Consider the following 22,571-nt stretch of genomic DNA (forward strand, 5'->3'; position numbering starts at 1 on the left):
TCGCAGCAAAGACCCCATAAGGAGTCTCTCCGCGGCATTCTGCACCTGCTGGAGTTTCTGGGTCAGTCTCAAGGGCAGCCCCACGTAGAGCGAGTTACAATAATCCAGTCTGGAGGTGACCGTCGCATGGATCACAGTGGCTAGGTCAGGGCGAGAGAGAACTCAGAAGGCACAGGAAATACTACTTTTGCAGCTTGTCTGTCTTCTTAAGGGGGAGGGACAATTGTGGAGGGCAGAGAGAGAGAAAAACTTAAAGGATTGAAGAGGATGACATGGACTTGGAAGCATTCTGATTAACTCTTTCATAAAAAATAAGAGTTTGGGTTTAAATCCATCCATCCATCCATCCATCCATCCTCAAGGGACCCCAGTGTCTCTATTGAAGCAGTTTTCCTGATGAAAGACATCACTTTGTTGCTCAAAAGGATAAGGAGAAATGCATCACTGCCTATGCCGGATCAGATCAAGGGCTCACTAATATTGGACAACTGCTAGATGCACAGGCCTGTTGGGCATCTCCTCATTTGCTCCCAGCAGCCGCTACTCAGCGAAGGCTGTTCCTCCATCATGGGCTAAGTGAACACTAGTTGTTTAGCCCCATCCCCTGGCCTCAGAGGACCTCAGCAGGAACAGTTTCCTGGGAACTGCCATGAGAATGTAAGAAGAAGCTGCTGGACCATGCCAATGGCCTATCTAGTCTAGCATCCTGTTCTTACACATGCCTGTAGGAAATCAGCAAGCAGGATTTGGGCACAACAGGCCATCCTGTGATTTCCATCAAGTGGGATATCAAGAAGTGTCTCCATCATGTGCTGCGTGAGTTGCAGTTGCTCTGCCCCACTCCCTCACCTTGGGGGTCTTCACTGGTAGCAAGGCAACACTAGTGAAGGTCAATCATCTTGTTGCCCTAGAGCTATTTCTCTCCCCAATGCAAGACTCAAATATGATTTTTATCATGGGAATCTCTTCCAAGGAAGGCACTCACAAAGAGAGCCCTGATCACAGCAGGACCGAAACTTCTTGCTCTTGTTTGGGATGCAAAGGAGGCACATCATTTCCTTCTTCTCTGTTCCCTCACCTGACTGTATGCTCAATCAGGGTTTTAAAAACCCTAGCAAAGCATTAGTCCTGCCCCTGAATTGATTTGGGGTTGGAGACAGGGTGGGTCAGGTTGGCCCAATCTGGGGGGCTGTGTGCAGCCTCAACACCTGCCCAAGACTACCTCGGCTTCCTGAACTGGGGATAGCTGGCCAAGGAAGCCGTGGTCCTTCAGGAATAAGACAGGTCAAAGGATTCTGCTAGGAGAACAGTGCCACATGGAGAGCTGAGGACAGGCTGGTTGATGCGTTACAGATGCTTTAGATTCTGTTGGTGGGACTGTGTTTTATAAGGAAATGCATTTAATGAAAACCTGATGGCCGTTTCTTCTAGATGGAGCGACACTGGAAGAGGAAGACTTGCATGGCAGAAGCAGCGGGGATGCTCCAAACTTTTGCCACCCACCATCTTTCCCCTGAAACTCCTCCACCTTTCTCCTGCCCTGGAATGCCAGAAGTGGGTACGTGGTAAAAACATGTGTCTGGAATGAGGACGGATGACTTTGGCAAGGTTGGTTTTTCTCCCCCCCCCCCCCCCGAGGCTAAATTCAATTTCCCCTACTTCTGCATCAGTTTGCAATTTTTCTTTTATGAAAAGTTAGCATGCGGGTGGTGGGGGCATGGAAAATGCACAGTTGCAGTCAACATCACATCCTGCTTGGTCCTTACTTCCTGTGATGCGAAAGCTCATAAGACCATTAAGAAGAGCCTACTGGATCAGGCCAATGGCCGAGCTGGTCCAGCATCCCATTCTCACAGTGGCCAACCAGATGCTGATTATGGGACACCAGCACGCAGGACCTGGGCATAAGACCCCTCTCCCCATCTGTGATTTCCAGCAACTGGTATTCAAAAGCATTACTGCCTCCAGCTGTGGAGGCAGAGCAGAGCCATCCTGGCTAGAAGCCATCGATAACTTGTATTCTCCATGAGTTTGTCTAATCCTCTTTTAAAGGCATCCAAGTTGGTGGCCAGAACCAACTTCTTGTGGACGTGAGTTCCATAGCTTAAATATGCACTGCTTGAAGAAGGCCTATTTCTAAATTAAAAAGTCCCAAATACTGCAACCTTTCCTTGTAGGGGAATAACAGAATCATAGAAATATAAAATTGCAATGCAGGAATTACAGCTAAAGAATCTCTGACGGATGGCCATCCAACCTCTGCATTAGCTACCCCTTCCAGTTTGGTGTCTTCTGCAAATTGGATGAGCAGCCCTTCAATTCCTTCGTGCAATTTGTTTATAAAGGTGTTGAACAACAACAGGCCCAGGACAGAACTGGATGAGGAGCCAATAGAGAGCAGAGAAGCTACCACTTGCTTGTTCTTCCTCTTGCTTTGAACATAGCCAAAGGAACATTTTCATATTATTTTTAACCTCTTTTGCAAGCCTGAGCTTTGGTGTGCATGACCTCCTTCCTGCAACTGTTGGCTACTTGTGTATTTCTCTTTGTGTTTTCTCCTCCCTTCCATTCAGAGACTCCTTACCTTCTGGATCAAGCTGGCAAACCTCAGGTTCCTCGAGAACGAAATGTTTAGAATGGTGTTATATGCATTTTCTCCTCTGTTCTCCAGCGTAGCTTCCACTGCCACCCTCCTCCTGGCACTTTCTATGACAAAAATGGAGGTGTCAAAAGACAGCGTGTAGGCGGAGCAATCCGAATGCGACTTTCTCAGGACGCGTCTGCAATACTCCCTATGAAAAGAGCAAACATTAAAGCAGCAGCCCAGGAAGAAGCGTCCACCCTCCCTGCAACTGCGCATGAAGGAGACTCCCCACAGTCTCCCAGGGTGCAGCCTGTCAATGCCCAAAGTGCCTTGGTCACACTGCAGCACCAACAAGAAACAGGCAAGGGCCCAGCGCTAAAGCAAGAGGCTGAACAGTGAAGCACGTAAGACAATGGACCTGGAAGGAAGGCATTCATATTCTACATGGCATTCTTATCGGACAGTGTCCTGGGGGGTCTCTTAAACTAGAAAGGGTGTTCCCAATTTATTTTCACAAGCTCAATACAGTGGTACTTCTGGATGCGAACAGGATCCGTTCCGGAGCCCTGTTCACATACTGAGTAGAACGTAACACGCGACTGCATATCTGTGCATGCATGGGTCGCGTTTCGCCACTTCTGCACATGCGCGTGACGTCATTTTGAGCATCTGCGCATGTGTGAGTGGCAAAACCAGGAAGTAACACATTCCATTACTTCCGGGTCGCCGCGGAGCATAACTTGAAAACGCTCAACCTGAAGCGACTTTAACCCGAGATATGACTGTATAGAGATAAGGCCAAATTACACATGTTAATCACACTTTTCTTTAAGTATATAAAAAAACCTTTCTTGCAGTGCCAGCACTGGGAAGTTGGTGGGATTCCACAAGATGGTCTTCACAGTGGTGGCACCCAGAGGCTGGAACTCCCTCCCTGGGGAATTACAGTTGTGCCTCTCATTGCTGTCCTTCAGCACCACTTAAAGATGGTTACAGTGGTACCTTGGAAGTCAAACGGAATCCATTCCGGAAGTCCGTTCGACTTCCAAAATGTTCGGAAACCAAGGTGCGGCTTCTGATTGGCTGCAGGAAGCTCCTGCAGCCAATCGGAAGCTGCGGAAGTCCTGTCGGACGTCCAGCTTCCAACGAATGTTCACAAACCGGAACACTCCGGGGTTGCGGTGTTCGGGAGCCAAAATGGATGAGTACCAAGGCGTTCGGGATCCAAGGTACGACTGTATTTGTTTAGCAAGGTCTTTGGGAATTAAGCATCCCATTCTAGGCTGTAGTTTTAAAGAAATGGGGTTTTTGTGTGAAGTATTTTGGGATGGTGGTTAATTATACTGGACACCACCCATGGATTTCAACTAGAGGAACAGAAATCAAACAAATAATAAAATTATAATGCTGTTGCCACTTGTACTCTGAAAGAAAAGTAGCCAGAGTCCCCCAAATCCTATGCTGTGCTTCCGATCTGTGTTCCCAGTCTGGTTCCCAGCTCAAACCCCCCTCCCCTGCTCTGTTTTGTCCCCAAAGGTACTGCAAACAAGAGGAAAAGAAATGGCCAAATTCAGGATGACATCACAATAACCTATAAGATAAGTGTCAGAAATCTTTGGGCCTTCTGGTGTTGCTGAACTACAATTCTCATCCTTGCTGGCCACGGGCCATGCTGGCTGGGGCTGATGGCAGTTGTAGTTTGGCAACATTTGAAGCATCAAAGGTTCCCCACTCCTGTTCTAAGAGTGGTAACCCTGCAATCTGATTTCCCAAATCCCTCTCACTCCAGATGAGCTACTCACATGGCAGTTGGGATATCAGTTTTAGCATCAAGGACCAAATTAGGGATGCAATGCTCGTCCTCGTTGCATCCGTTCCAGAAAGGTACCTATGAGACAAGAAGGAAAAGTATTTATTTCCCAACCTTCGCCCTAAGCTCCCAGGATAGGTAACAACATTTAAACAGTTTAAAACAACTGACAATCATAAAAAATAAGGTGGGTCCTAAAAATGTGCATCCTCAAGTGTCAAAAGCCAGGGTAAAGAGGTGCATCTTCAGCATCCTCCAGAAGCTGTATAATGAAGGTATCAGATGCACCTTTGTGGGGAGGGCATTCCACAGCTTGGGGGCCACCACAGAGCAGGCCCTCTCCTGGGTCACCGGCACCCTGCAAGCCTCTGAGGATTCTCTGGTTTTTATATGGAAGGATAAAGAAGATGTCTATAAACTAGGTACCCTGAACAGTTCTGGGTAACCCGAGTTACAAGAAGAAGAAGAGTTTGGATTTGATATCCCGCTTTATCACTACCCAAAGGAGTCTCAAAGCAGCTAACATTCTCCTTTCCCTTCCTCCCCCACAACCAACACTCTGTGAGGTGAGTGGGGCTGAGAGACTTCAGAGAAGTGTGACTAGCCCAAGGTCACCCAGCAGCTGCATGTGGAGGAGCGGAGACGCGAACCCGGATAACCAGATTACGAGCCTACCGCTCTTAACCACTACACCACACTGGCTCACAATACAATACTTTTTAAAAAAACGTAGAAACAATACGTAGGATTTGATGTTGTGCCAGGCATGACACTCTGCAGAAAGGTTGACCACACACATAATACATCTGCTGGCTTTCTGGTTGTCCCAACCAATATGCGAAGCCCAGAGAGGCAATTTAGTTAGCTCATACGTCTCAGCGTCTGGATTGAAAAATGAGGACCAGGTGACTTCCACAAACAACAGGCTTTTCCTCCTTTCATATGTTTAGGCAGCCTTGCACGTTATTACTGTTTGATTTAGACAAATTTTCAAACCACATTTTTGCTGTGAATATGCATGGGATCCAGTGTGGTGTTGTGGTTAGAGTGTCAGACTAGGACCTGGAAGACCAGGGTTCAAATTCCCACACGACCAAGAAACTCACTGGGTGGACCAGTAACTGCCTCTCATCCTAACCCACCTCACAGGGTTGTTGTGTGGATGAAATGGGGGAGGAAAAGAGCCATGCACACCCACTTTGAGCTCTTTGGAGGAAATGCAGAATATAAGTGTAAAAAATAAGTAAAACGATAAAAACAACACACCTTGGTTCCTGGTCAGCTCTTCCACATTCCTCTGCCCCCTATACTTCACTGACCTGCCCCCCCAATCCTCTTACTCTTGGGCTCCTGGCCCTGGAAGGCCAAAATCTTGTCCTGAATATTTCTTGGACACAGCCTATAGGGACAAGTTCCCAAAAAGATCAATGGACAAAATACACTGCAGTGTTTCCAAGGCTGCCTCTCCACCTTCCCTCCAATGTAACGACAGTTACGCACAGCAACTTTTAGCGAGGTAGGCCAGCCGCCATCCATCACCGGTCCATTGTCAGGGCTACCCAGGGCATAATCGACAGAGAAAGTCACTGGCTTCACATAATCGGCTGTGTCCTAGGATAGGAGAAAGCAATCACCATTACCTTCAGTTTTCACTTTTGCAACAAGAGCCCAGCAAGCATAAGTTGAACAGGAAAAGTTTCTCCTTAACTATTCACCAGAGTTGTAAAAAGACATGCAATCTGGTTTCCCGCGGCAAGTAGACATTGTCTCAAGGGAAACTCACCTAAACAGGTATGTGTGAGCACAGTGGCTCATAAACATTTCTGTAGTTGGTGCATGATTATTATTATTATTTTTTCAAAGAGATGTTACACAAAGTTGGGCATATAAGGCAACATTTCTGGGTCCACTAATGAACTGGTATTTTGAATGCACCGCTCAAGACTAAACTGCATTTCCTGGCAAGGAAATTCAACTTTTAGAGATTTGAGCACATACCAAGACATGAAAATTCAGCTTATCGCACCATTCTTGCCCTGCAAACAATGTAACCGTCTTGTGGGTGAGCCTGTCTCCATTCTCATCCAGATGGGCTCGTGGGATGTACCGTCGCTCGTCAATGGTGATGTTGTAATTCAGCGCTGAAATGATTGGTTCAAAATGATTTGCACATGCACAGTGAATTACAGAACCATAGTGAGAGCAGATAGCGTAGCTGGTTAGAGTGTGGTGCTGATGATAATGCCAAGGTTGCAGGTTCGATCCCTGTAAGGGACAGCTATATATTCTTGCAGTTTTAATGTTGCACAACAGAAGGATCCAACACAACAGTTGTGCTAGCAGAAATGCACTGCGCAACCAAGGCTGGATCTACACAGCTATAAAAAAACGCTCTACAAAAAACTGTTGTAAAGCTCACATCACAATTGAAAATATCACTGAGTTGTGATTTCAGCTCTATATCGCCATCTGGTGTCGCAGTGTTATAATGCATTTATATACAGTTATAGTGCTGTATTTTGACTAATGTAGCTGAGTCCCAAGTTACCAGAAACTTGCTTATGCATTCTCTTGAGATAGATGGCTCCAATGGCACAAAACATTTCGCCAGCGGAAGAAGCAGACCTCTACGTTGGTATAACTTAGTGCTGCCTTAGATACACCGCCAAGTCTCTCTGAAGAGCAGTTTAGGAGAGAGTAGGACACTGTCACCTTGTGGGGAGAGCAAATCTAGACAGAAATCTGGGATCTCCACTTACTCACGCTTGCCGTCTGAAAATGAGCCGAGAGGAAAATGGCAGTGAAGCAAAGAAATGCAGACAGGCAAGTGGCGTCCTTCCCGTTCCGAGTGCAGTCCTTGTTGAAGATGTTGATCTTGAATGGCTCAAACCTGAGGCTGGCATTGATCCGTACCACACTGCGGGACCTTGTGGAGAAGAGGAAAAGTTTGATGTTATCCTGAGCCAACCCAGAAATTCAATTACCAATTCAGATGTGTGGGTCAGAGTTTAAAGTAACCTAAATTTGAGTAGATCAAGTAAAGTAATTTAACTTTAAATTTTTACATAAATTTGAATAGAACTTCTGTCTGCTGTGGTAAAACAGCAGTGGTACAGGCACTTTCCTAGCCACATTGTCCAGAATGCCTCCCTCTGAAGAAAGACCCCCTTGGCCCTTTCTCAATGTGAGGCAGGGTTGGTGACCATCACTGCCTCCAGTGGAAGCAAGTGCCGTAGTTAACAATGCACTGTGTGAAAAGGGGCTTGCTTTTTATCTGCCCCAAATCTTCCAGCAGTCAGATTCGACAAACAAAGTCCTGCTCTGAAAAGTAGCCCCACCAGCCATAAATCTTCCATAACAAACCATAATAATACAGCATTTCCCAGTGAGCCAACGGCGAGGTCCACAAGCCTGTCTTCATTCAGGTCCAAGCTGCCATGGATGCTGCATCCAAAATACATTAAGCCTGGAGAAATTTCAGCTGCTGTAATTCTCTGAAAAACGACAAGAGGAGAATCCTGTTCAGCATCCTGCTGCAAAGAGACGCCGTACAGAAGTGATGGCATGTTTTCACATTTTCTCTCTCGCAAGGGTGGGTACCCAAAAGAATCCAGCAGGTACTTAGGAGTGTTGGTAGGAGTTGCCAGCTTGCTGAGGTTGTGCCACTGCTGCTTAGCTGGGATGATGCAAAGGCGAGGCCAGGGCTGTGCGGACAGGAATGCAGGAGGGACCAATCCGACACTCACACTGTTGATGCCCTGACCTTTGCTGCCTTCCTGCCTTGCCTCCACGCCATCCAGGTAAGCAGCAGCGACTCTGCTGTCAGGAGGGCTGCCGCACTGCACTGCCCCACCACACTGGCACAACAACAACAACAACAACATATTTATTATTTATACCCCGCCCACCTAGATGGGTTTCCCCAGCCACTATGGGGGGCTCCCAACAGATTAAAAACAGAATAAAACATCAAACATTAAAAACTTCCCTAAACAGGGCTGCCTTCTAAAAGTCAGATAGCTGTTTATTTCCTTGATATCTGATGGGAGGGCATTCCACAGGGTGGGCTTTAAAGGTCAGCACCAACACTTTGAATTGTGCTCGGAAACATACTGGGAGCCAATGTAGGACTTTCAGGACCGATGTTACCTGGCACTCCTGTCTGTTTGGGTACACGCAAGAGAGATGACCCTTTGAGTCCCTCCTAACCCTACAATTCTACGATTCTATAACAGCAAGTATGTTGGCAGCCTGGCCACCATTTTGCATCCTCCACAAGGCCCCAGGCTTAGCTTCATTCTAGCACATTGGAATGAGGATGATTAAATTTATTCACCAGGAGGTCACAATTCACAATTTAAATTTCATAATTAAAAACAGTTAAAACAGATTAAGGTGGACTCTAAAAAGGTAAAGGTAAAGGTACCCCTGCCCGTACGGGCCAGTCGTGTCCGACTCTGGGGTTGTGCGCCCATCTCACTTAAGAGGCCGGGGGCCAGCGCTGTCCGAAGACACTTCCGGGTCACGTGGCCAGCGTGACAAGCTGCATCTGGCGAGCCAGCGCCGCACACGGAAACACCGTTTACCTTCCCGCCAGTAAGCGGTCCCTATTTATCTACTTGCACCCGGGGGTGCTTTCGAACTGCTAGGTTGGCAGGCGCTGGGACCAAGCAATGGGAGCGCACCCCGCCGCGGGGATTCAAACCGCCGACCTGACGATCAGCAAGTCCTAGGCGCTGAGGTTTTACCCACAGCGCCACCCGCGTCTAGAGTCTAGGTGGACTCTAGACACACATTAAAAAACACACTGTGAAAATGCTTTTTCTTAAAGCGTTTTGAAAAATATATTGAATTTGCCATAAGCTCACCATCACCATCTAGTGTCGCAGTTGTATAATGCATTTAAAACACACTTAAAATGTTATATTTGCAGCTGTATAGCTGACTTACCAGAATAGCGTGTACCCTGAAAACACCCATCCCAGGTAAACGCCAGGGTAAAAAGAGGTACCTCTTCAGCGTTCGCCAAAAGATGTATAGTGAAGAAGCCAGATACACCCAGGGGCGTAGGAAGGGGGGGCGGCGGTCCACCCCGGGGGTCACCCTGAGGGGGTGTGACAAAATGGCAGGCGGCCAAGGGCTACACTCACTGTAGGGCGGCTGAGGACATGTGTGCGCTGTCGTTTTGGGCATTGCTCAAGTGCCATCTATATTGGCACCGCGCATGTGCCGTCTGTATCGACGCTGCGCATGTGCCACTGGGCGGTTTGCCTCGCCCCTGTGTGTGGTTCGCCCTGCCCCTCAACACCCCACTCCGGGTGCCGGAGAGCCTTCCTTCACCACTGGATAAACCTATGTGGAGAGAGAGGCTGCCACTAGGCCCATGCAGAGCTTGTCTGAGACCCGGGGCAGCAGTCTTGTTAGAATAAAGTTATAAACACAAACGAAAAAGAAACTGGTCCCTGGTGGGGCACCCCAAGCATCTTAGCCCTCTGAGGCCCTGGGCAAATGTACCCAGCTGCCCCTCCCCCCGGCTGCATGAGCCTGGCTGCTACAGAGGAATGCTGGCCGCCACACAAAAACATATGGTGGATAATATTCAGAGAACATTCTGCACAGTGGCCTTCTTTTTCTGAGGTCAGAGGAAGAAAAAAAATCTCAGAATTTTTCCTCAGAAAAATGTATTCTTTGGTCATTTTAAAGAAATGTCTTCTTGCCTTCACCCTACATGGGAACTCTACCTGCTTATATTGCCGCACGAGGTTTTCCTTGTAGCCATGGAAGATATATATTGCTCCCTGATGCTCATCTTCAAGTGGGGCTCCCACAACGACATCGTTGTAGGAGTCCTGATTCAAATCGGAGACGGCAGCTATGCAGGAGCCAAACCTGGAGTTCTGGTAGCCTGGCAAATCTTCCAGAGTCCCATTGGAAACAAATCGATCCTTTGAAGAAAAGAGGTTATATATCACCCACGCCCACAGACATTGTGTTTTTTCTGTCAAATGCCCCCAAATAAGCAACTCTGCGGAGAGAGAGAAATCCGACAGTTCAGTCTGGGCAGAAAAACGATTCACCGTTATGCAATATGTAAAGGTGGCCGGCAGAAAAAGAGAGCAAAACAACAATTGGCGTTGTTTGATAAGGGATAGAAAGAGGAAAGGAAACCAAATACTCATTCTACCAATGTAAGCTTTATATTCAGGGGGAAACTGTTAGTTGTATGGATGAAGTAGCCACAACGGCTATGCTTTCCCTCCCCTGTTAGAGGCAGTGAGTCCCTGAATGCCAGATGCTGGGAATCACAAGTGGTGAGAATTGCTGTTGCTCTCAGGTCCTGCTCGCATCTGGTTGGCCACTGTGAGAAAAGGATGCTGGACAAAACAAGGCATTGGCCCAATCCAGAAGACTCTTCTTTTGTTCCTATTTTATATACCGTATTTTTTGCTCCATAAGACACACTTTTTCCCTCCTAAAAAGTAAGGGGAAATGTGTGTGCATCTGATGGAGCAAATGCAGGGGGGAGGCAGGCAGGAAAAGCCCCCAAGAGCCACACTCTAAAAACTAGGTGCGCTTTATGGTCAGGTATGCCTTATGGAGCGAAAAATACGGTAAATGTTTTTGATGTAGGGAAGCTGAAGCACCCTCAGGACTTGGAGTGAGAGGGTGGAGAGAGGGTGCTCAAGCTTTTCTGGCCCTGCTGTCTCTAAAAACACTATTTGCCTTTGAAGGGAAGCCTTCATTGGTGCCCGGGGAAGTTTCCCTTGACATGCAAACAGGACCTTTGGAGAGGCAATTTTTGTCAAGACTGCAGCAGGGAGAGAAAGTGCTTGATTTCTCCTCTCCTTCCACTCAAGCTTCCCTGGTTTGCTATTTACATCATTAAAATTAATTAGGGTTGCCACATTTCAAGAAGTGAAAAGCCACACACAAACAAATCGTTGAGCTTTCTTAAGAGAAATTTCCCTAAGTTGTTGAGCTTGTTTTAGAAAAAGGCCAAATTGGTTTAGCTATTTTTGAGAAATAAGCTGCTTTTTGGAAATCTCTCCCCCCCCCCAGACATTTCCGTCATTGAAATTGGACCTATGGCAACCCAAATTTAATTATGCAACTGTATAAATTACATTGTACATTAATTGTATAAGTGAAACTAAAGTCATGTCCAGTTTGACATTCTCACGATACCAGGGATAGAACCTTGGACCTTTTTCATGCGAAGCAGATATTCTGCCACTGAGCTAAGGCCTTTCCCCGTTTTGGCAATTAATTTTAGAACCAACATAGAAAACTGCCTTATACGGAGTCAGATCATTGGTCCATCTAGCTCAGTACTGTCCACACGGACTGGCAGCAGCTCTCCAGCAGGGCTCTCTTCAAGGCATACCTGCAGATACCAGGGATAGAACCTGGAACCTTCTGCAGCCCAAGCAGGTGTTCAGCTGCTGAGCCTCTATGGCCCTCCCCCTATAAGAGGTGGGAAATGTAAACAAATTATTAAATTGTTTTGTGCTTGTAGGGGGCAAGACCAAGTAAATTACCTCTTTTAGGGTGTAGACATACACCTTCCCCCTCTCTCTTCCTTCGCTGAAATACATTGGCGCTCCAACCAACAAAACATCTGTGACGCCATCGCCATTAATATCTACAGAATTGATTTCACTTCCATAGTAGGCACCAATCTGGGGAAAAAAGAATACATTGACATATGTGTGCATGCATGGTACGAGTGCTAGAGTGTTGTGTGTCTTTATATCTCCAATTGCTTCCGAGAAATTAATGGCATCTTAAATGATCCCGTTGGAATGAGAGGTATTTCGAAACGGAAGCAATCTATCATCTCCTTGTCTAGACATCTCCCTCGGGAACAAAGAAAGGCAGACTCAAAACTTTGATCCTGGAAGATTAAGGATCAGACTCATGGCTTGTCTCTATGATGCTGCTTCCTGAGTTCATTCCTTTTTTGCCCAAAGACTATGATGAGAATGATTAATTTGTTTATGATAGGATCCAAGCTGATTTGCAGCAAGTAAAATGCAATCTTCAAGTCTCACAGCTTCTTGACTGACCTCCAGGATGGAACATCTTTACAGACAATATTGTGTCTATGCTGAGGTATCTAGAAGATATGACATTGCTGTCTAACCCCATTTGGCTGTCCCAAGCGTCTGAAAATGCAAAAACTCAAGGTCACCCAGTGAAACCAAGAGACGAGAGGCCTTATACTAGCAAATTATTATTATTAATAATAATAATAAAATAAAATTTTATTTATATCCCGCCCTCCCCAGCCGAAGCCGGGCTCAGAGCGGCTAACAACAATAAAAGTAACACAGCATTCTAAAATCAATTCGTTTTAAAATCAATTCAAAATTAAAGTACCTATGGGCCTCATTTGTGTAGGAGAGGGGTGGGAAACCCCAGGCCTGGGGGTTGAATGTGGCCCCTCAGGACTCTCTATCTGGCCCCTAGAACTCTCCCCAGGCCACACACCTGCTTCACTCCCCAAGCGGTTTTGCCTGGCTAGAGTGTGCCCCTAATCTCTGGCAATGCCTCTTACAGAGAGGGGAATGGCTGAGTGAGTGCTGAAACTAGCCTACTGCACCAGCACAAAATTTACATGCGTTGCTCCACCCACTTTTGCCTCTGGCCCCACCCACCATTGGGACATGGCACTCGGAAGGCTGCCCAGAATGGAATGTGGCCCTTGGGTTGAATATGATTCCCTGTTCCTGTTGTAGCAAATAGCGATGGCCACTGGCAACAATGGATTCCTTGGAGGAGAGGTCATAAGGATGGCATTCACTATCCATACTCCATCAACCTCTTGAAGGAGCTAGTACAGAAGTACGACCACACATTTCTCTGCAGTCACAGGGGAATGAGGGTGGTTTTTTTGCTTTAAAATGGTACTGGAGATTCTCCAGATGTTGGATTCTGTGTTCTGCTTATGGGAAATGGATAGCTCAGTTGGTTAGAGTATGGTACTGATAACACCAAGCTTGCAGGTTCAATCCCTGTATGGGACAGCTGCATAGTCCTGCATGGACTAGATGATTCTCAGGGTCCCCTCCAACTCTACAATTCTATGATTCTATGAATTGTCGCAGTGGATGCTCATACTACTACTACTACTACTACTACTACATTGAATTTATATACAGCCCTATACTTTTGGGTCTCAGGACGGTTCACAGAATAAAATCAAGATATAAAACCACAAAATATCACAAAAATACCAAATAAAAATAAGAACAGCAACCCAATACCCCCGCCCCAACAACCCACATTTTAAAAGGGCATAGGATGTAAATCGGATTAACCACAGGCCTGGTTAAAAAGGAAGGTTTTTGCCTGGCACCTAAAGTTGCATAATGAAGGTGCCAGGTGAGCTTCCCTGGGGAGAGCATTGCACAGACAGGGAGCCACTGCAGAGAAGGCCTGCTACCCTCCGAACCTCTTGAGGGGACACAAAGGAGGGCCTCAGATGATCTCATGGTGTGGGTAGGTTCATATGGAAAGAGGCGGTCCTTGAAGACTAGGCACGGACCTTTGAATATACCCATAGCGAAATGATCAGTCTCATACTGGACTAACTGCCTTGTTTAGATCTTCTGCAACCCCAAAGCAATGCCCCACTTTGCCCAATTTACCTGCTCTCCTTTCAGAGACTGGTGAATGGTCAGATTCCGGTTGGTGTGCATGGTGAAAATGATAACCTTCCCCGTGTGGTTGAAGCGGGGTGCTCCAGCGACGTAAATCCTGTCAAGTCTTGTCGACACCACTGAGGTGACGGTGTAACCTGCAGCGCACACAGACAGAAAGGCAGACAGAAACAAGGTAGCATGTTATGCAGAGGGAATCACAAGAACAGCCCTGCTAGCAGCCACAGACAGCCTCATCTTCCATTAAAAGCTTTACCCTTCCACCCAGCTGATAAAGATTTTCTATTTCGTCTGGCCTTATAACCTGGTGGGTTTATTTTGTTTTAACTTGGATCATCCGTTTTTTTAATCTGATGCACTGTTTACTGGCTTTTGGTAACACCTACGCCTGGATAGCTCAGTTGGTTAGAGCATGATGCTGATAACGCCGGTTGCAGGTTCAATCCCCGCGTGGGACAGCTGCATATTCCTGCATTGGTGGGGGGGGTGGACTAATTATATGATATCTATGATAATTGACTACCGTTCAATACATTTTTCATCTTATCTTTTTTTGTAATATTTTTGATATGTTATTTCACTGTGTTGTTGGCCAGTTTAGGCACTGAGTACAGGGACGCGGGTGGCGCTGTGGGTTAAACCACAGAGCCTAGGACTTGCCGATCAGAAGGTCGGCAGTTCAAATCCCCGTGACGGGGTGAGCTCCCGTTGCTCGGTCCCTGCTCCTGCCAACCTAGCAGTTCAAAAGCACATCAAAGTGCAAGTAGATAAATAGGTACCGCTCTGGCAGGAAGGTAAACGGCATTTCCGTGCGCTGCTCTGGTTTCGCCAGAAGCAGCTTAGTCATGCTGGCCACATGACCCAGAAGCTGTACGCTGGCTCCCTCGGCCAATAAAGCGCGATGAGTGCCGCAACCCCAGAGTCAGCCAAGACTGGACCTAATGGTCAGGGGTCCCTTTACCTTTACCTTTTATGCCTGGGTAGCTCAGCTGGTAAGCATGATGCTGATAACGCCAGTTGCAGGTTCAATCCCCGCGTGGGACAGCTGCATATTCCTGCATTGCAGGGGGAGGGGTGGACTAATTTTATGATATCTATGATAACTGACTACCGTTTAATACATTTTACATCTTATCTTTTTTGTCATATTTTTGATATGTTATTTCACTGTGTTGTTGGTCATTTTAGGCACTGAGTACAGAAAAGCAGGATATAAATTCTTACAACGAATGGATAAACTGACACAGAATCATGCAATTCACACAAGCTTCATCTCCCTGGCACTGTTGCTTCAGATGCCAGCCACAGTCCAGAGACTGGTGCACTCTACACCATGATCTGCTTACATTTTAGCCCCTCCCTAAGCAATTGCATAGTCTGAGGTCCAGAAGGGAGGAACTGCTTGTGTGAACCAGCTTGACCCACTTCTCTTGCCTAGCAATTGCTGGTGATTCCTCTTACCCAGATAAGCTCCGTGATTTTTCAGCTCCTCTGGGAACTCTTGGAGGTAGGATTCTCGGTGAGGAACGACTTTGCCGCTACTGGTTTCCTTGAGGACTGCTCCGTTCCAGTCGTAGGCACCCACAGCTCCGAGCAAAATCCCATCCTGGTCATGGGGGGAGACAAAGGAGCTATTGGCAATTTCTAAGGGCTCAACCACACTTTTGCTTGAGCTGTATTTTGATTATATTGTGTACTGATTAATCCCCCAGGATCCAAGAGCTTTCTTTGTTTTTCCCTGGCTGTGACTTGCAAAAATCCCATTTTACCCGCTGATTTAAAGCTCACTTATGCCAAATTTCCCTCTGGAGTGTCTGATAAGATCTGATTTAATGGATAAAAATGGATTTTTGCAAGCGGCAGCCATGGAACAATGAGAAAATCTCTCAAACCAGGGGAATTAATTGGTACACAGTATGATCGAAAATACAAGTATGAATGAGCCCTAAGATATTTGTACATGTATGCTTGAGGCATACACACACAGAGGCAAATTTGACATTTCTATGTGCTAAAGATCTCACCTCCGGATGTGACACAAGAAAGCACCAGAATTTCAGTGAATTTTTCTCCTAAAACTGTCTACACATTTGTTGCAAAGCAATTCCTAATATAATGCATTTTTGTATGCTATTTCCACAAATATATGCCTCTTTGAGCACACTTTACCCTAGCATATGCATTTTTGCACACATTACTTGACTAAAGAACTGCATTGCAAAATTAAGAGAAGTGTGGTTTGATTCGTCTAAATTACCGTAGTTTCCTGTGTATTAGGTGACTGGGCTGTTCAACTGCTGTTCAGTTTTAGAGTTTTAGAGTTATAGAGTCTGAGCGCCGACAGGGGCAGAGCGCACCCCCCTCCACTGCCTCTGCCGTTACAGCAGCAGCAGCAGCCCGAGGCAAGGCATTTGGTGGGCGGGCGAGTGCCGTGCTCGGAAGGACTTTCCGTGTCCCCTTCTGTGGGGAGGGAGGAGGAGCGGCGGCAGAAAGGGTGCTTCTGCTCACCAGCTCCCTCTCCTCCTTCCCAACGCGTATACCCGGTGTATAAGACAACCCCCAACTTTTGGGGTGATTTTCCAGGGATTAAAAAGTCATCTTATATGCCGGAACATACGGTATGTAGGGTTGCTTTCAGATATGAACTGAATCAATTCGCACCCCTATCCATATCGCTATCCTCAAACTTTATTCATTTTCTACCTTTCTTCTATCTAGAGATTTAGAATTGCATACAGAATAGGGTGGGGAATTATGGTATAAAGTGTGTGTGCTGAATTTTCCTAACAGGCAATTCTGGGAGATTCTTTGTATGTGGTAGAGCTCATCTTCCTGAGCATGTTGGTGTGTGTTAGGCCTTTGCTGCAATAAAGAGCTTATCCACACTGGTTTGAGCTTTAAAGCTTTGTGTCTGAATGCTCCCCCCCCGAACTTCCCCCATGAAAACCCGCTCTTTAACATTCAATCGGAGCAAATATCACTTCGGGTTTTCCATAATTGCCTTTTGCTCCAATTCAGCTTTAAAGAGCGGGTATTTGTGGGGAAAGCTCCAGATCAATAAAAAAGGGTGCTCAGACATGGAGCTTTGAACTGTGGACTTTGCCTGGAAAGAGCAGAGGAAAGATCATTGTTGATAAGTCCTAAATTAGATGCTGAATCATTGATGGCCGGAATATTAGGCAATTGATGTGTAATTTTGGGAGCATTTTGGCAGTTTCCTAGACATCTTCTTGGCTCTTGTGTGTCCTGGTCTCTGTCCCTCACAAGGAACAGCCACCCGCACAGCTTCCCTTGGCATTCAACCGCTGGCATCGCTTTTGGTATTGTTATTTAAAACCGTCCAGCACATTGGCTTATAATCTGCATTTTAGCTACAGCAAGAGAAGCTTCCAGTATTTAAAGGAGCTCTGGGAATGTGCAAGGAGGCCTCTGCCAAGTCAGCAAGTGAAATATTCTGAGACCTGCCAGTTCCTCCAGACTTGTCAATTTTGGCAGTGCAACTCTAGAAAAAACACACACCAGGGAAAAAAATCCCCACCAGCATCAGCTCAGTCCTTGTGAAAAGAGCAAAGTAAATCAATTTATAATCAAAGCTCCCCTTCTGGCCAAAAACTACCATAGGCTGAGAGTAAGGCTGTCACTGTTTCTTTCATTATGGCCAGAACTCCTGTGTCTTTAGCAGCAGTATGGTAGGCAGAAATTCAACTGGTGTGGCTTTGTCTAGCATGGAAATTGGGATGCACCTACTGGGGTTTTTTTTGCATGTCAAGCAGCTACATAGAAGGAACCAAGAGTTGTTCCCTGAGTCCTTGCAGAAGAGGAAGAGGCGCAACTCTCAGAAACTCTCATTAACTTCCAGGCCTTCTTTGGAAGGCATTTGGATCTGTGGGTGCACTCATACCATACATTTAGAGCACATTTAGGCTTCCCCCAAAGAATCCTGGGAACTGTAGTTTGTTTGCTCTGTGGTTGGTAAATTGCAGTTCCCAGGATTAAAGGCATGTGCTTTAAAAGTACGGTGTGGGTTTATGCATATGCGTGAAAATCCAAATGGCAACTCCCTGCCCCATGTAATTTGTTTTTCTATTAACTTCAACGTCCAACCATTTCTTGCCACTTTAAGTCTCTCATAACCTGCTGCTTCATAGGGGAGTCAGTCTTAGGAAGTCTTGTCCATGCTGCCAAGAACAATCCAGTCCAGAGATGGCAAAAATATATACTAAAAATGGCTTCATTTAAATTTTCAGTCAACACATTCTCAGAAATAAATGGAGGAGCCATTCCTTGGGATCACTTTCCATGAGGAACCAAATGAAAACATATCTGAAAGTTCCTGGCCCCTCGCTCAATGCTTTTGTTTCAAATTGTATCAGGGAATCAGCTTTTTTGGCCCACGGAGGAGCTGAGAATTCTCAGCGGCTTCCAGCTTTGGGTGCATAAATAATCCAGGTATCATCTGCTACCATACCATCCATCACAACTGAAAAGCTCTCCGCATGCCAAAGCCACATGCCAAAGCCACATGAATCATGGTGGGGAAATGACAAAAACAAGAGTGTTATTCACTCACTTCCACAATATGGGATGAAAATCCCGTCTGGGACATTTCGAGGCCAAAGGATATCTCATGCTTGTTGGTGCCTGCAGACAAAAGGGAAAGGCATTTCAGGAATTGTCAGACACCTTCCATGGGGGAAAAAACCAGTCAGATGCCAAATAGGGACAATGGGAAAGGAATAATAATAATAATGAACTCCCGCTTCCCAGCATAATTTTACAACATTAATTTCTGCAGTTTGGGGACTTAGGCGTCTGGAATTGACAGAACAGGAAGTAGAACACTGGTGAACTCACATGAATCTAATTTTAACCTACGCTTTCTGAAATCTGGAACCAACTTCCACATAACTTCACAGCTTCACCTCTCAAGACTGAGAGGGGATAGGACAGCCACCTTCAAATACTTGTCACGTCAGGTGGAAGATGGAGCAAGCTTCTTTTATGCTGCTCTGGAGGGTAGGACTTGAACCAACAGAGTCAAATGACAAGACAGGAAATTCTGACTAAACATTAGGAAGAGACTAAATATTTCTGAGGGTAAGAGCTGTCTCAAATTTAGTCCTCCACATTTCTGCAACAGTTAGAGGGTTTTATTATTACTTTTAAAGCCCTTATAAAAATTCATTGGTGTTTTAGTGAAATACATGTTTGCATGCAACTGTGCCCAATATGCACATTTCTGCAAAATAATTTCCCATAATACGCATTTTGGCTTGCTTTCCCCCCACCATATGCATTTTTATGCATGCTTTACCCCAGTATATACTGGTAACTTTTTGCAGAGTACTTGACTGCAGAACTACATCACAAAATCTGGAGAATTTTGAAGGATGACTGTGCTTTGTTTTAGAAAGTGCAAATTATATAGATTTGCCTTAAAATGCACACTAAATAATCCCCCCCCTTCTTAGTACCAGAAACAAATTCTTACCTGCTTTCACAGAGAAATCCAGTTAAGATACCCTCCCCAACTGATGCTACTGTCAAGTAATTGGGAGTGCCACATAATACCCATTCTGCATTTATAAGAACTCAGACTTTTAGTGTGGCAGCACTTACACTTTGGAACTCCCTGCCTATTGATCTCAGGCAGGTGCCTTCACTGTACTCTTTTCAGCGCCTGCTAGCAACATTTTTTAGTCAAGCCTACCCAGATGTTTAGAAAGTTGTAGTGAATTATAATCTCTTTTTGGTCATATTGTCATTGTAACATTTCCAAAGTTTAAATTATTGCTGTTAATTTTTCTTAGTGGTAATTTAATGGTTTTATCTTTCTTGTAGACCATTTTGAGGTTTTCTACAATCAAGCAGTGTACAAATTTTATGAAATGAATAAACCACAAGTAACTGAAAGATCTGTCAATAGATCCCCATCTATCTTCTCCCTGCCTCTGCGTAAAAAGGACTGACTGGCGTGACCTGCCTTTCAAAAGTGGGACAGGTGAGATGGAGAAACTTGAGGCAGTAGCAAACTCTGCAGCTCACCTTCCAAGCTGAAAATCCTTTCCCCCAGAGCGTCCACGATATCTTTGAGAGCAGCTTCATCAGTGACATTAAAAAAATGTTTTTCATCTGGGTCACTCGCTATATATTTGATTTCTTTCAGGAAGGCTTCAGGATTGATCCCTCTTCTGTTATAATAGCCAAGAACCTGTATTAGAAAGCAAAAAGATGTGCCTCATATTTTTTTCCGCAGAATGAAAGGCATTTGTCAAGAACATTCCAGTGCGAGGTTAAGGGATCATCCAGATTTCCGCTCGTCTCACTGCTTTCCCTCAGAGAAACCCATTCTTTACCAATGAATTAGAACAAATGTCAGTCGGCTTTTCCAGCACTAAAGAGCTGAATCTGCCCACCTCAGGTCTACTGGGAGTGGCTCCTATAGCAAGACCTTTCCAAGTCTGCTATCCCTAATGCTTTAAAACTAGAAATGATAGGGATAAAAACTGGGGACTTCTACAAGCAATGCCATGTGGCTGCCATACCTTTGGCACCAAAATGAACTTACCGTATTTTTCCGTATATAATACGCCCCCGTGTACAAGATGCCCCCTATTTTTGAGGGCTCAAAATTAAGAAAATGGGGGGAGATTGCCCAGAGTCAATGAGCGTTTTCAAGGGAGGATTGCCAAAAATCGCTCACCCGCCTGAGCTACGCTGCTTCTCACACGCATCGCAAAACCTGTTCCCTCACCGGCAGAAGCAGCCAATTGCCTGCCCATTTGCCGCAGTGGCAACCAGTCAACAGCAGCCCTTTCCACAGCCACCAATAACGCACCCAATAACCGCTGACAATCTCCGGGTCACAGCACCAACCAATTCCACATCCCCCAGATCCACTACCCATGTATAAGACGACTGCCAATTTTTGACATACTTTTTGAAGAAAAAACCCTCGTCTTATACAAGGAAAAGTACGGTACTTCTATGTCTGGGGGGGAAATGCTAAGCCATGGTTTCTTTAGCCTAAGTGAGGTTTCTTTGAAAGTCTGAACCCAGCCTCAACCATGGTTTGTTTTCTGGCAAGACCATGATGTTGCTGGATTACAAAAGTGTGGCTTGTTTTAACGATGGTTTGGCATTACCTCTGAACCAAACATCCTTGCTTAGCTAGGGTTTGTTTGGCCAGTTCACCCTGGATGCTCGCCAAGCTACTGAGGGTTTAGGCAAGGAGAGACTGTAAGCAAGCCAAACTTTGGAGGGGAAAAAGCATGGCTTTTCTGTGCAGTGATTCATGGTTCGTTGAGCAAGCATAGCTTAGCATTATGTGCAAAAGCAACCATTGCCTCCCTGCCCTTTATAATACAGTGGTACCTCGGGTTAAGTACTTAATTCGTTCCGGAGAAACATTCTTAACCTGAAACTGTTCTTAACCTGAAGCACCACTTTAGCTAATGGGGCCTCCTGCTGCCACCGCGCCGCTGGAGCACGATTTCTGTTCTCATCCTGAAGCAAAGTTCTTAACCTGAAGTACTATTTCTGGGTTAGCAGAGTCTGTAACCTGAAGCGTATGTAACCTGAAGCGTATGTAACCTGAGGTACCACTGTAATAACAACCCCCCCCCACTATGTGTAATTAATGAAAGGGAAAACTGAGATGGAACTACTAGAAATGCACGGAGCGAAACATATAGTTTGGCTCCCAGAGTGCACCTTTGAACACACTCCAGAAAGCTCTGCAAGATCCAGGGTTTCTCTGACAGTCAAGTAAATGTCGAATGTGATCGTCAAAAGGAGAATGTCTGAAAACCAGCACTGATGGTTTCACCGGTGGAGAGCCCGATCTTGACTGTACATTCACTCTGGAGCAATTTTGGCCAAAGCTCCCAATAGGTAGTGCCAAAAGGAGACTCACCGCAACAGCGTATCTGGTGACATTATCTTTCTCGCTGCCTTCAATCACCTTCTCGAGGTCGGGGCTGTCATGTGATTCTCCGTCTGTGATGACAATCATCACTTTCTTGGCGCCCTTGCGGCCGCCTTTCTGAAACGCCTCTGTGCTGAAATTCAAGAGATTATGGGGAGATAACATTTCAGTTCTGCGGAAGTTTCCTTTGCAGATGAAGTGTGAATATCACAACATGTTCACAATGGCTGGTCTTGTTTCTATGGAGATTTCTTAAATAGCTGAAGAAGCATCTTGGGGAGAAACATGGTGAATGAGAGACAAAAGTGAGAAAGAGATTGTCCAAGATCTTTAAGGAACCGTTTCTATTACAGTGGTACCTCGGGTTAAGTACTTAATTCGTTCTGGAGGTCCGTTCTTAACCTGAAACTGTTCTTAACCTGAAGCACCACTTTAGCTAATAGGGCCTCCTGCTGCCGCCGCACCGCTGGAGCACGATTTCTGTTCACATCCTGAAGCAAAGTTCTTAACCTGAAGCACTATTTCAGGGTTAGCAGAGTGTGTAACCTGAAGCGTACGTAACCTGAAGCGTATGTAACCCGAGGTACC

The 22,571-nt window shown here is 45.8% G+C and overlaps 2 protein-coding genes across 2 annotated transcripts in view; one reads left to right on the top strand and one right to left on the bottom strand.

Annotated features, from left to right (window-relative positions):
- The window catches only part of MAP2K5 (mitogen-activated protein kinase kinase 5), a 933,658-nt gene that overhangs the window by 319,160 nt on the left and 591,927 nt on the right, over positions 1 to 22,571 (top strand). The gene's annotated exons all lie outside the window — the stretch shown is intronic.
- The window catches only part of ITGA11 (integrin subunit alpha 11), a 91,492-nt gene that overhangs the window by 25,402 nt on the left and 43,519 nt on the right, over positions 1 to 22,571 (bottom strand). Inside the window, exons 8-20 of the mRNA XM_083586351.1 lie at positions 21,972 to 22,116; positions 20,102 to 20,267; positions 18,627 to 18,697; positions 15,518 to 15,662; positions 14,045 to 14,193; positions 11,933 to 12,073; positions 10,136 to 10,339; positions 7,758 to 7,888; positions 7,154 to 7,320; positions 6,393 to 6,535; positions 5,895 to 6,005; positions 4,387 to 4,472; positions 2,585 to 2,792 (exon numbers count right to left, since the gene is read on the bottom strand). Coding sequence (XP_083442477.1) covers positions 2,585 to 2,792; positions 4,387 to 4,472; positions 5,895 to 6,005; positions 6,393 to 6,535; positions 7,154 to 7,320; positions 7,758 to 7,888; positions 10,136 to 10,339; positions 11,933 to 12,073; positions 14,045 to 14,193; positions 15,518 to 15,662; positions 18,627 to 18,697; positions 20,102 to 20,267; positions 21,972 to 22,116 — 1,867 coding nt within the window. The remainder of the gene's footprint in view (positions 1 to 2,584; positions 2,793 to 4,386; positions 4,473 to 5,894; positions 6,006 to 6,392; positions 6,536 to 7,153; positions 7,321 to 7,757; positions 7,889 to 10,135; positions 10,340 to 11,932; positions 12,074 to 14,044; positions 14,194 to 15,517; positions 15,663 to 18,626; positions 18,698 to 20,101; positions 20,268 to 21,971; positions 22,117 to 22,571) is intronic.

The sequence above is a fragment of the Podarcis filfolensis genome, assembly GCF_964270895.1.
Source record: "Podarcis filfolensis genome assembly, chromosome: 14".
Taxonomy (NCBI): Eukaryota; Metazoa; Chordata; class Lepidosauria; order Squamata; family Lacertidae; genus Podarcis; species Podarcis filfolensis.